The 14634-nt window shown below is 40.2% G+C and overlaps 1 protein-coding gene across 2 annotated transcripts in view; it reads left to right on the top strand.

The window, feature by feature from the left end:
- LRRC1 (leucine rich repeat containing 1) overlaps window positions 1-14634 on the top strand; it is a 130045-nt gene that overhangs the window by 44713 nt on the left and 70698 nt on the right. For both annotated transcript variants that reach the window (NM_001266506.1, XM_077998670.1), the window contains 1 exon segment: window positions 1006-1123. In NM_001266506.1, coding sequence (NP_001253435.1) covers window positions 1006-1123 — 118 coding nt within the window.

Genomic DNA, 14634 nt, shown 5'->3' with positions numbered 1-14634 from the left:
CCCTTCAGCTGTGCTTAGGTGTGTTTGGACTTACCTCTTCTGGAGAGGAAATTTCCAGGCTCCTGCCTGGCTCTGCAGGGTAGAGAAGAGAATATGGCAGTTTAATTGTTCTTTATATAAATTTTCAATCAGTTCTTCTTTCCTCAGAGGTACATGGACCTAGTTTATTATTGGCTACTCACCCCACAGGCTTAAATTCCAGCTTTGTGTCGATTTGTTGGTTGGTTACCATTCATCCCTCTTGTTTTCTAGCTTAAAGGATTTTGTTGCATAACTAGTTTGCTTTTTGTACTCTTTCATTTTTTGTCTTCATGGGCTTATTTCACATTATATTTATGTTCATGTGAATTCCTTTAGTGTCATTTTAATACAGTTTTTAAAAAGTGTGGGGAAAGAACACATACTCAGTCTGCCATGGTTGATGGAAGTATCCAGTGCAGACTTTTTAGATTGGTCAAATATATATTTTTTGCCTGCACACATTTGTGGGATATTTATTATACTTTCTGATATATAGTAATTTCTTTTAAAAATGTCTTTTAAAATATTTTAAAAATATTTTAACATTTAAATATTTAAAGATATTTTAACATTTAAATATTTAAAAATATTTTTAAAATGCATTTTTACTTGTCTGTTTTTACGTGTCTATTTAGCATTGCAGATTTAATGTCAGTTTTCATAAGTCAATGTTTATGTCTACTGGATAGCTTAAAGGAGTGACTGCTCTTCTCATTAAGTTGCTCATTGATTTTTAAAAACCTTTTATTTTGAAATAATTGTAGATTGATAGGAAGTTCAAAAATAGTACTGAGAGGTTCCTTATACTTAGTTTTTCCCAGTGGTAGCATCTTTACAACTACAGTACAGCCATCAAAGTTAGGAAATTGATGTTGCTACAATCTTCATTAGTTTTTAAAAAACATTGTTTTACATTTCATAGTAGCCCAAAAGTTTATGATACAAACACATGTGAAATCTATGTTAAACTCTTTTGTCTTTCAGCAATTTTTCCAGCTAGTCAAATTACGAAAGCTTGGACTTAGTGATAATGAAATTCAGCGGCTCCCTCCAGAAATAGCAAACTTCATGCAGCTGGTGGAACTAGACGTGTCTCGAAATGGTAAGAAAGATTCCACTTGGGTTGGCCATTTATCTCTTCAGATGCTGGGAGTGTTTTTAGTGAATACAGCTAGATAAATATTATTGGAGGTGCTTTCCCTGATAGTCATGGGAAAACTGTATGATTCTTGGGGTGAAATTAATGCCATTTTTGAATAGATCAGTTAACTTATAGGCATTTTCCAAAAAAAAAAATTTCATAACACAAGTTTTGGAGACAGCTTTCTCCAAATAAGTTCAATCTGATTCCTAGAGTTAGAGAGTGGGCTGGGAAATCATTTAACCTTGTCCACTTATTTTGCTGAACATGATACTGAGGACTGGTGGCACGGTTCTTGTCCAGTGCTTGGGTGCTGCTGTGGCAAGGGAAACCTGCCCTGCGGAAGGGTTGGTTCCTCTTGGCTGTGTCTCCGTTGCTTGGTATACTCTCCCTGTAGTGAACAGACCTGCTTGCATTCAGGCATCTTCTGTCTTCATTTGTTTCTAATTAGGCTGCTGGTGGTTTTGCCCACTTCAATTTGTGTGGTATATTTGTGAGTTGATTTTTATTTTCAGATCCCACTATTGATTCATTTTTATTGAACATTTGAATAGAGCATCCTAATAGATACCCCAATGGGATACTCAAATGCCTTTCATTTTTAAATGGGTACCTTGGTTTAACCCTGAGTTTTATACCGCTTAGAGGGCTTCCCACATGGGCTGGTATTGCTCCTTGTTATAGCATATTTGATTTATTAAATTAAAGTAGCAGCTCCCAGTGGTCCTGTCTACTGATGGAATTCAGTTCTTGTAAGGACCCTGGTATAATTTCCTCACGATAGTCTCAAATATGGTCTGAATTATTTATTGAAAAGATAATTCCTTTATTTATCTCCTATTACATCCCTGATTTATTTTGTGTTTTGCTTTTGCTTTCCTACAAAAATCTGTAGGTTTCTTCTGAATCGATTATCTTTAGGTCTGTATATTTCTGTCTGATATTTTTGACAAAAACCCCAGGTCCCAGACATAGTATTCTTTTGTGGGTCATTGTTATAATGCAGCAGTCAGTACTTGGTCGGAAATATGGTGAAGAAAAAATGATTCCTCCTTTCTGCCAACTTCTAATAGGTTTTAAATTGCTGTTATCTATTACATTCCATAAATTAGAAACTGTCTTCTGGCTTAGCCATGTGATCGTGACATACTTTTATTTTGCATGAAAATTATTTCTTACTTTGAAGGTACTAGAAAAAGTAAAACAAAACAAAACTTTTTTTTGGGAGAGTGTCTTGTTTTAGATGGCTTATTTGGTTGCAGGGAACCCAGATCTACCTAGGTAAAGTGGATTTGATTGTACGGAAGTAGAGGGTGGAGGGAATTAACATATACCAAAAGCAGTGGCACCAAGCTTGCATTTGACACTATCTTGAGGGTTTCATGGCCTCTCTTTTCCAGTGTGTCTGCGTCTGTTTGTGGGTTCTCTGTACTTCCCTCCTCAATGACCTGCTCTGTTGTAACTGGCTTGTGGTGGCCTCTTTTTTGTGATTTCTTTTTACGTACAGTTTGGCTTTTGCCCCTGCTGCAGCATTTGTTTGCCAGTGAAGGATTTCTCAGTGAAGAATGGTTGACCCAACTTATCTTTTTATGCCAACTGTAAGACATAGAGTACAGGTCAGGTTACCAGCCACCCTGAAGGTTGGCTGCCCTGGGAGGTGGATGGCAACCAGTACAAAGCATGGCCCTGCCCCTCAGCTCAGAAGGTGTTGATGAGCAGCTTCGCTTACGCTGGAGTATGGGGTGGGGTGGGCATGTGGGGTCTGGCCAGGCCAGAATTGCCTCAGAAACTAGCCTGTATAATATTTACCCGAAGTATATGTGATTGAAATGATTCTCTTGTCTTAGCAGTTATCTAAGTTATAAACAATGACTAGCTATTAACTCTGCACGGAAGCAGTGACTTTGTAAAATGGTCACAGAAATCACAAAATCTGAAGAAATACATAGCAATTTTGAAATGGGGATTAGAGATAAACAGAAATACTTAAGAAAGACGAAAAGTTTTGGCTCTCACTCTTTGAGAGGAAGGAAACCATACAGCTCAAAAGTTCCCAGTCCCGTAATTAACTCTAATGGGATGCTCAGTGGAAAGTCAGAACTGGTCAGCCGCCAGTTTTACCAGTTCCCACATCAGCTCTTTCAAACACTTGTAACTAGAAAGTAGGGCTCCATGCATCTTCCCGTGTGTCCGCTTTTACCTTCCAGCACGTTGATAAAAGAAACTAGTCTTTCACTGAAGGCAGTATCAGAACACAAAAATGTTTCTGCTCCTTGAGACACCTACACTGCTTTTTTAAATTTTATTTTTTCCCTCAGTTTCAACCTTTCCTTCTGCAAGTGTTCGAGTTTTGTGAAGGATCCTGCAGAACATTCACCTTCTTACCCAGCTCTCTTAGAAATGCTGAGAGGAAGTTAACTGTTCCCTTCCCTTCTTGGCAGGGCCTGGCTCTGGCTCAGTAGCATGATGTGTGTGGTGGATGTGGGGGTAGAGGGGAAGACAGCATGGAAGGTTCGGGGCTTTCCCGGAGGTTGTTAAAAGAAAGAATGAACCTGGGCTGGGTGCAGTGGTTCACGCCTGTAACCCAGCACTTTGGGAGGCCAAGGCGGGGGGATCACGAGGTCAGGAGTTTGAGACCAGCCTGACCAACGTGGTGAAACCCCGACTCTACTAAAAATACAAAAGTTAGCCAGGCTTGGTGGCACGCACCTGTAATCACAGCTACTCAGGAGGTTGGGGCAGGAGAATCGCTTGAACTTGGGAGGTGGAGGTTGCAGTGAGCCAAGATCGTGCCATTGCACTCCAGCCTGGGCAATAGAGCAAGACTCTGTCTCAAACAAACAAACAAACAAACAAACAAAAGAAAGAATGAATCTGTGCAGATGACAAAGCAGAAGAACAAGGTCACTATTTACTGTAACCAACAGGTATAGGGGTCTTAGGCCATTTCTTGGTCTGGCAGATCTCAGTATGCTTCCTGTCATTTTTTGGACAGATAAAATCATATCAATCTGAATACCCTAGGCAAGTGAGTAGGCAAATAAAAGTCACAAAGCCTGCAGCTGGAGAGTTAGTGTAAGAACCTGACTTTGTACAGGTGCAGACATTTGTGAGGGTTTGTGACTGGTGCCTAGAGGCCTGTGTGGGCCTCTGGTCTTCTGTTGCCCCACCTGACAGTGCCCACTTTCGGATCAGAGGCTGTTCCTTTGGGTCCCTGCCCAGCCTCAGTGGTTTGTAGCAGGGTTATAACCAGGGCTGGCCACAGTCATGATAGGACCTTCCTTAGTTCTTGATTTTGCATTGCTTTGACCAGGGAGGAGAAAGTCCATTGGATTAGTGCTTGTCATACTTCAATGTGCAAGGAATTATCTGAGACTCTTGTTAAAATGAAGATTCTGATGCAGTAGGTCCAGAGTGGGTCTGAAGATTCTGCATTGCTAAGAAGCTCCCAGGGAATGCCAACCCTGCTGGTCCCCAGCCACACCAAGAAGGATCTTAGACATCACCACCTGCAGGCTTGCTGCTAACTTTCCTTCAGCAGCTTCCTGTGGTTAGGAGCCCACATTCACTCCCTTCAGGCACCCCTGCACCCTCCCATGGAAGGTGGGAGATCTTCCGGTCATTCCTGGTTAAAGGGTAAGATGCTAGAGCTGACTTTAGCTCAAATTTGCTTTGATTCTAAAAGCAAAACTAACCTTTCCGGATGTTTCCTTGCTCAAGTGAGGAGAAAACTCAGGTTTTGCGTTTCTCTTTAAAGAGGTTTGTAAATGAAGAGAGAAGTTTTTACAGGCTCATTTTCTGGGCCAAGAAGAACTGCCAAGACCTTCAAACACTGACTTTTGTGGCTTTGTTTTCTGACATTTCAGGAGCAAAGTCAAGGGAATTGTGTGCTGTGTTGGAAAAGAGAAGCATGAGTTTAGGGAAAAAGAGGGCAGTGCTTATGGATTATCTAAACTGCAAGGATTTTTTTTTTTTTTTTTTTCTGAGGGACAAGTAGAGAGCTTTGGGATGAGCACAGTGCATATGGTCTCTTCCCCAGAATGACTAGATGTGCTCAGCAGAGAGGACCCTGGCTCGGAGCCCTGGCTCTGCTGTCAGCACGCGGTCGACTTTGGGCAGGCCCCTTCTGATGCCGCTGGGCCTTGTTTTGCGGAGTGGGATAAAACCCTGCTCCCTGTATGTGCCCAGTGAGAGTCGAGGAAAGCGACACACTTCTCATGTCTTAACTTGGTGGATTTTTTTTTAAAGCAGGCAAATGTCTAAAATATATATGAGAAGAAAAAAAGTAGGTGTTTCCCCTGAACATAGAGTAAAGGATGATTGGAGTATATGAACTAGATATCTGAATTTGCTGGTAACATTTTGTCTACAAAAAGTAAACAGACTTAGAATTAAGTTCTGCAGCAGTTTTCTGTGGTGAAATGCATATGCTTCAATGCTTGGACCTTATATCTGCTTTCTCTGCTCACTGATTATTAGCTGCTTGAGGAAAATGACCTCTGATTGTGTGAGAAGTGGTATTACCTCTTTGTGTGAGAAGTGGTATTATCGCTGGCTGCTTGAGGAAAATGACCTCTGATTGTGTGAGAAGTGGTATTATCGCATAGTAGGATCTTGCTCTTCAAGAATCTAGGGCAGACTTTCTTAATGCTTCATGATTCCTGCCTCAAGGGTTAGTAATTTGAATTTTATAGTCTATACTGTAATTTGACTTACATCACAGTACTATATCATTATCCATTTAGTTCAGTTTTCCCCAAATTGTAAGGCGTATACTACTAGCACTGCTAGAGATGATTTTAACTGGTGCTGCAAAACAGCAATTTTAAATTTTGAGTCATGGTGAGAAAGTTATCCTTTTAGTTTCAATTTTGTTCCTTTTGGATTGCATCTGTAAAATTTGATAACACTATATTGTATTTGCTACATTTATCTTTTATATCTAGTAGTGATAATAGCTTTGAATTCATGTTAGTGATTTAAAACAGTTTTCTTCCTTTAAAAATCTCATCCAAATTTTAAAAGTCAGTTTAAAAGAATGAGGCAAATGATAAAGAATGCAGGGGCTACACCAGGATGGCAAAAATTGTGAAGGTGGAATAGAGATGGCTGAAGTTAAGGAAACACTTGTCAGTATTAGCATAATGTGCCAAAGAGATCATGAATCTATTTCTCTTATGGGGCAAATAAAACTGCAGATAGAAAAATCATATCCAGAGAATGCATGCCTTCACTAATTATTTCGTCAACTTGAGTTAACAAGAACTTAAAGGTAAGACAGTTTTAGTATAATCATCACTAGCACCAGGACAGCACTGCAGACTGAGTGGACTGCCTACCAGTGGGGACATTGTCTCATCCTCTTCTAGAGGCTGGACTTCGAGTGCATGATTGGGTTAGTTGTCCTCTGTCTAACCACCAGATGCTGATCCATGTTTGGTCTGTAGTTATGGATTTGTTTCATAAAATCTGAAACCAATCTCGAAGCCTGCTGAAATGCAGAAGTACCACGATAGCATCAAATCGTGGTACTTCTGATTATGCCCTGAAAAGAGCTCGTTCTGGCAAGTGTAACTCTAGTGTGGTTAAAAGTCCTCCTACTTAGTTACGAACAATTAACCTTTTTTGATTGTTTGTAATAACTATATACACGCACATCAGAAGTGTGGCGGAAGCAAGTTTTTACCCATGTGGACTTCAGACTTGCCATAGTTAAGCCATTGTTCTCTCTTTTCTTGCTGCTGAATTTGGGCCCAAATTTAGCACTTTCCTGAGCAAACTACCCCAGTGACTGGACTTCATACGTTACAGTAGGAGAGTTTCGTTGTCACTGTCATGGTTAAAATATCACAGGAGACATCCAGCAAAGGGAGCACACCTGTATGCTCACTGTACCTTAGGTTGTGCTGGCTGGACAGTGTTGAGCCCAAAGCTTGCATTCTTGCTTTGCAAGTACATCCGCTTTCCCATTGTGAGCCTCCTCTCTGCCTTAACTTTTACCTTCCCTTTTGTTAGGAAGAAGAGTTAATGTAGAAAAAAAAAAATCGCCTTCTACACACGTTTTAATTCCAGATAATAATTACCTTTAAAGTGGGGGTGAAGAGGAATCAGGCTTCTGTGATGTTTTCTAATCACCTTTCCATTCTGCAAATTTCAGCGAGCATTGTTTAAACATGAAGATATGGTTTTCATTTCAAACGCTGAAAAAGTTGGGATAAACTTTATACATGCATCTCTTTTGATGAGTATATTTTACACTTTTTACCTGTTTTCTTCTTGCCATTCCATAGTCCTTTTCTCTTCCGATCTGGAAGGGTCTTTTTGGTCTGAGGATCAAGTGATCTTCCTTCCACTTGCTTTGTCAGAACATATATATGGAAGAGTAAACTACTGTTCCTCTTTATTCTGTTAATATTGTTAATATTCTGTAATCAGAAAAGTTATGACTGATGAATAAGTTGTAGGCTTATATAACTTTTTTTCTTTTAATCTTTTTTTTTTTTTTAAGACGGAGTTTTGCTCTTGTTACCCAGGCTGGAGTGCAGTGGCGCCATCTCGGCTCACGCCAACCTCTGCCTCCTGGGTTCAAGTGATTCTCCTGCCTCAGCCTCCCGAGTAGCTGGGATTACAGGCGTGCACCACCACGCCTGGCTAATTTTGTGTTTTTAGTAGAGATGGGGTTTCTTCATGTTGGTCAGGTTGGTCTTGAACTCCCGACCTCAGGTGATCGCCCGCCTTGGCCTCCCAAAGTGCTGGGATTACAGGTGTGAGCCACTGCACCCGGCCTACGCTTTTTTTTTTGTTGTTGTTGTTGTTAATTAGCAGGTTTCTGATAGATCCGAGTTTGAGAACAACACCTTTGAATATGTTTTTAGGTCAACAAGTTCTTCATTCAGTTACAGGTTCTTTAAATGTTTTGTCTATTTTAAATAGCTCCTTATCTTCCTACCTCCATCCCTCCCTAGCTCATTCATTCACTTTATCCGTATGTGCTACGCTCTGTGTTAGATCTTGGATATTCTAAAACAATGGCGGATTTAACCCAACAGGCTAAGTTATGGAAGGAAAAATAATTGCAGTGGTTTCTCCGGAAATAAAACAAAACCCTAACATATGGGATGACAGTTTCTGCTCACTTTTTAATTAGGCAATTTCTGTAGGTATCAGGTTGATGGTTTCCAGCCACAGTGCTGGCATCATTTTGATTTTGAGGCCACCTATTTTGTTATGTGAATCTGGCTGAGCCAAATGGTGCTGAGGCTCCAGGCAGCTGAAGGCTGGATGGCATCTTTTGGTCAGGATGGTGACACCAACATGCTCGCACCACTGCAAACAGTGCTGTCCTCTTACTGAGCTAGAAAAGACAAATCTTGGAAAGGAACTTGAGCCAAGAGGGAATGAAAAGCTGTACTAAGAACTGCAATTTGAGGATTAAATATAGAAATGATATGATTTTTAAATTAGCTTTTTAAGTGTTGAATAAGTCCTTAATCTAACTAAGATGTCGGCTCAAAGTGACTAATGAAAATGATTCTTAAAAACATAGTGGTGTGTGACTGTTGTCCCAGCTACTTGGGAGGCCAGTTTGAGAGGATCACTTGAGTCCAGTAGCTTGAGTTTACAATGAACTATGATTATGCCAGTGTACTCCAGACTGAGTGATAGTGCAAGTCCCTGTTTAACAAAAAAAAAAAAAAAAAGATTCTGTATTCTTTTCAGTTTGAAAAAGCCTAAAACTCTGGCACTTTAAAAAATGCTTACAGTTAACAACTGTAGCTCATAATAAGACTTTTTTTTTTTTTTTTTAACTTCAAGCAATATTTATTGAGTACTTACTAAATGTAAGGCTCTATACTAAAGTGTTCTATACCTTAAGGAAATAACGAACAACTCTACAGGCACAACAGACAAATATAATGACTATTATACTATGGTATAAATGAAGTGCTCATTATGTTCGGAAAAGTGTCAGTAACTAGGATCAGTAGCAACTGATGTGAAAAAGACATGAAAGAAGAGAAAGGCATTTTTGATTAGATGTTGGTAACAAGCAGTGTAACAGTTCTTATACTTTGGCAGCAAATTTAGAGGGAGTCAATGAGTGGATTTCTCAGTTGGGTTGTCATTTGTTGTTTGTTAGAAATTTATTTCAAATGTTTGTTGTAGCTTTATGGAGTCAACAATATCATTAAAAATGCAAATATCATAGTGCTTCTCTGTGAACTATTCACTGAAAAATTTAAGGTTCTCTCTGAGACAGATTTATTAGGAATTGATTCATATAGTTATGGGGACTGAGAAGTTCCAGGATTTGCCCTCTGCGGGAAAGCCAGTGGTGTAATTCCAGTCCGAGTCTGAAGGCTTGAGAACCAGGAAAGCCAGGGGTGCAAATTCCAATAGAAAGGCAGGAGAAGATGCCTAGTTCAACCAGGCAAGCATGAAGCAAAAAGGGGCAAATTCCTTCTTCTTCCATCGTCTGTTCCATTCAGGTCCTCAGCAGATTGGATGATGCCCACTACATTGTAGAGGGCAGTCTACTTTATTGAGTCTACCAATTCAAATGCTTATCTCATCCAGGAACGCCCTCACAGACACACCTAGAAATCAATACTGTTTTAATTTGGCATCATGTGGTGCAGTCACGTTAACACATAAAAGTAACCATCACACCTAGTAAACGTAGATACCACAGACACACACACAGACACATAGACACACACAATCTCATTACACTTTAACAACTTCCTAGTGAGTAGCATGTTTATAGGAAACTCAGATGCCTGTCCAAAGAGGACCGGGTAGCCTGCCTTCCCACAACTGTACATAAATGCATAAACCTAGACCTAAGTTAACATAATTGATGGCCACTGATAAGTTAATAGTTACCATAAAGCCTATGCAAGTGTTTGTGACTTTTTTATTTGAAGTTTTAAAAACTACATTCTTAAAAAATATGTTTTAGAAACTAGAGGTTTATATTTGAGGAATCCTTGAAGTCCTTCGCTTGAGGCAATATGTCATCGTCATAAGTGTGTGAGCCCAGGGATCACTACCTTGGACAGATTACTTAATCTCTCTTTTCCTCAGTTTATTCATCTGTAAAATGATTTTAATAGCACCTACTGTATAGAGGTGTTTTTGACTCTTAAAAGAGGCTGTGCATGTAAATACCTGCACTAAATCAGAAGTACGCTTTTTGTTAGAAAAATTAACATAAACAACTTAGAGTAGTGCCTTGTGTAGAATGAACATTCAGTATAGGTGCTATAATTCTGTCATCTTTCATTTTGGATCATGAAAATCTGAACTAAGACTGAGAGGACTGTCCAAGTGAGAATACAGGCATGAGGGATAGAGTGATACAGGTGAGTTTTCGGCTCAAGATGACTTCTAGATACTGTGCACCATATGCCAGCCATTGTTCTGCTTCACCACATGTATCATTTAATCCACACACTAATTCTGTGAGATGCTATTAGCATCTCCGGGATGGCTGATGAAGAAACTGAGCCTTAAAGAAGTTGTCATGTGCCCCAAATCATACTCCTAGTTAGTGATGGACCTGAGATAAGGAACCCAGGAGGAGTGGTGCTTTTCATTGTTTTTGGAGTTTATTGAAGATAATAAAGGCAGATCTAATAGTTTTATTCTATTTTGAGAGAAAGGATGGACAGTGTATAGGCTAGTCACCCTCTGAATTTGAAGATAAAAAACTGGAAAAAGTTATCCTAAGACATTTAAACTTGCAAAAAAATCCATAAAACTACTAGTGAATAAGTTCAACCATCTGTAGAAATGCCCCACCCTAAGAGGTGGTGCCTTTGTTTGGGCTGCTATTAAAAAATGCCTTAGACAGGATCATTTATAAACAAGAGAAATGTATTGCTAACAGTTGTGGAGGCTGGGAAGTCCAAGATCCGGATGCTGTCAGATTCAGTGTCTCATAAAGACTTGTTCTCTGCTTCACAGACGGTGCCTTGTTGCCATATCCTCACATTGTGGAAAGGGCAGAGGAGCTCGTGTTACCCCCTTCTGTTTTCTTTTTATTGTTCCATCTTCTTCTAGTTGAGTGTCTTTTATAAAGGCACTAATCCCATTCATGAGGGTAGAGTCCTCATGACTTACTTCCCAAAGGCTGTACCTTTTAATAGTATCACATTGGGTATTAGGTTTGAACAGGTGAATTTGGGGAATACCAACATTCAGGTGGTATTACATAAATAACAGGTGGTTCATAAATCTTTTTTTTTTTTTTTTTTCTGAGACGAAGTTTCACTCTGTTGCCCAGGCTGGAGTGCGATGGCATGATCTCTGCTCACTGCAACCTCTGCCTCCTGGGTTCAAGTGATTCTCCTGCTTCAGCCTCCCAGGTAGCTGGGATTACAGGCGCTCGCCACCATGCCCAGCTAATTTTTGTATATTTAGTAGAGACAGGGTTTCACTGTATTGACCAGGCTGGTCTTGAACTCCTGACCTCAGCCTCCCATAGTGCTGGGATTACAGGTGTGAACCACCATGCCCGGCCCATAAATCTTTTATGGCTAGAAATGGGGTATCATTCCACGAAAAGTAAAAGAGCTTTCTCAGAAAGATCTGACATAACATTTCTGAGGTAACTGTTGTGCTGTCTTGGCAAAAGGTTGAAGTGTTGCCAGAAGTGTAGTGATAATCAGGAAAGACAAAAACTAGGAATGTATGGGTTTTACCTTTGAAGGAAAAGTAAAGAGATTTGGTAACATGAGTGTCCCAGGTCCCTTGGAAGCAGGTGTAGCTCTCTTCTATGGAGATGACTTTGTGCATCTCTGATTACTGATGATGAAAATCATACTGTGGTCCTTTCTCAGGGTGTGGATATTCACTAAGCACTGTGATGGGGCATCTAATTTTCTGATATGGGTGCTGAGGACAGGTAATATGCTAACGTGATGACATCAGTACCTAGTTCCATTAGCATTCACATTGGTCACTCAGTCACAAGGAAATTGTCTTAGTGTGGCACATTTCCATAGTCATATCTTCTCTGGGAAAACTGACTGACCTGGCAGCTGGTTAACTCTGACCTGGTTAGCCACTAAGTTTTGTCTCACTGGTGGTATACTACACGAGGCTCTGCTTCAAGCAGCCAATAAGCTTCCCTCTTTGAAGTTCTTCTTAGCAATATAGAGTAGTGTTAATTCAGGTTTCCTTCTTTCAACTTGGTATCAATGAAGTGAGTTAAATTTAACCTATCCCTGAAGAAGACTAAGAAGAGCACTCCAAGAAGGGTAGAGAAATCAGTTGTTAGGATCATTTATTTTCTGGTTTATGTTCTTTAAAATACATGTTCCTTGTTGAGAATTAATAGTGAAATATAAAGAAACATTGTTGAAAAGCAAAGAGAACTGTGTGAATCCTTCTCATCAACATATTTATTGGGTGCTTACTGTGTACCAGGCATGAGGCTAAGTACTTCATATGTATTATATTTTCTGATTTAATCTTCAAACTATCTCCAAGAAATAAGCTTGCCATCTTCTTGTTACAGGTGACAGAACTGAGTCTCAGGTTAGAAACTTTGATTGTGTGACTCAAGAGTAGTAGAATTGGTGTTTGGTCTCAAGTTTGTTGAACTCTAAAATCATAATTCTGTCTCCCCAGTATAAAAACATTTATATCCCACTACCCAGAAATAATCATTAGCGTTTCTGTACATTTTATTTATCTTTTTCTCTTTTCATTTCTGTTTTATAAAATTGGGATCACTTAACAAATAGATATTCCTATCTTGCTTTTTATTCACTTAACATAGGTTGTAAGCATTTCTCATGCCATTATTTGCACTTAAGCACAGTTTTTTTAAAAGGCAGATTAATCAATAACTTTTCCCTTTTCTATAACATGAACACCAACAGGAAGCTATTAGGTTTCAAAGGTAAGGTTGGTATATGGTAGATAATCGACAAGACAGGGGGATTTCCAGAAGGTTGTGATAAGTTAAAAGTCAGCCAGACAGAGTGAAGAAAGAGGTGAGTAAGCAGTTTCGAAGTCTTTACCTGATTTGGGCTTCTTGTGTTGAAATAAGTTAGGGAGGCAGGTACCCCCAGGGCCATGTAGGTACAGAGGGAAAGAATGTGGGCAGAGGCAGGCCAAACACATGTGCAGCTTTTAAAAGATACTCTGAAGCAATCAGGCCTGTATTTACCTAACAAAACACTCTGCTTGTAGAGGTGCTTGGTGAAAGTATTATACCATGCACATTAACAGTTGATATCTTGAAGTATTTAATCTTCGTTTTACAAAATGTTGAAGAACAAGCCTTCCATTCAGCAAGTGAATGAGTGAGTGCTGGGTTAAGATGAACAAGTGGGTCTGAGCAAATTAGGCAAAACTGGGAGGTTGAGTGCCAGTAACTCAACACAGGCCCAACACAAAAGGCAGCCCAGAGCCAGTGGGGAAACCCAAGTAACACCAGAGGGGCTGAGGAGGACTGAAATGAAGTTGGCATAGCAGCAAGCACCTCGGGGACCTGAGGGAGTCTTTGGAATTTCCTGCTCCCTCATCTTACATTGAATGTGCTGCCTGTATTGTGGTCTGCCTGTTTACCTGGGTAGGAACTGATGGGCCACAGCATGGCAAGGACCTGTGCCCATTTGACGTTAGCCATGAGTGGAGTCAAATGCCATGGAAACTTGCTTTATCACAATCACAGGGAGCACCTTTGCTTTAAGAAGGCCTTCCTCACTCCACCCCAGCCCTGTTTTAGGTCCTTGCTCTATTCAGGAGCTATGCATGATGTCGCTGGAGAAGATAAATTCCTTCTGCTCTTCCTCCTGATCAGGGCCCTGCCTTTGGGTCTTGTCTCAGACTAGTCAGCCTTCAGGTTTGACCAACTGGAGCTTGGTAAAGAGGTCTCCTTTTTGCAGTTCATTGGCATCTTCTGAGCAGATGCTTTGGTCTTCTGGAGCCCTTTCTTACTGCAGCTGAGTTTATTCTTATCTCCAAAACCCTTCTTTACTGTGCTAGCAACTGTTCTGTCCTTCCTTAGGGATCCAAATTGAAAGAGATAAACTCAAAGAAACATTCTAAATAAAGGCCACATATTTCATTATGAATAGCACAGAAAGCACTAGTGAAAGTCTTGGCAAGAGTGTATGCTTCATTGTGATAAGGGACATAGGGACAGTAACAGATTTTTAGAATGAGTTTTATTCTTTCATGAACATTTATCCAGTGCCATGAATATGGGTTCTGTGCTAGAAGCTAGAGATAAATCAGTTTAGCAGTGGCTCTTGAGGGATTTAGGCCGGAAGGGTGGAAGGGCCAAGTCCATCCCTGATGACACAGGACAGTGTGGAAAGTCCTATCTCAGAAGTATACCTGAAGGAGCTGGGAGTTTGTGGGGCATGCTCCATCATTTTGGGGGAAGTAAGCAGTATCAAAAAGACTTCCTGGGAAACATGACACTTAGGCTCTGAGGGGCAAGTTGCGGATAG

This window comes from Macaca mulatta, chromosome 4, assembly GCF_049350105.2.
Source record: "Macaca mulatta isolate MMU2019108-1 chromosome 4, T2T-MMU8v2.0, whole genome shotgun sequence".
Lineage (NCBI taxonomy): Eukaryota > Metazoa > Chordata > Mammalia > Primates > Cercopithecidae > Macaca > Macaca mulatta.
This window is presented reverse-complemented; position numbering and strand designations above follow the sequence as displayed.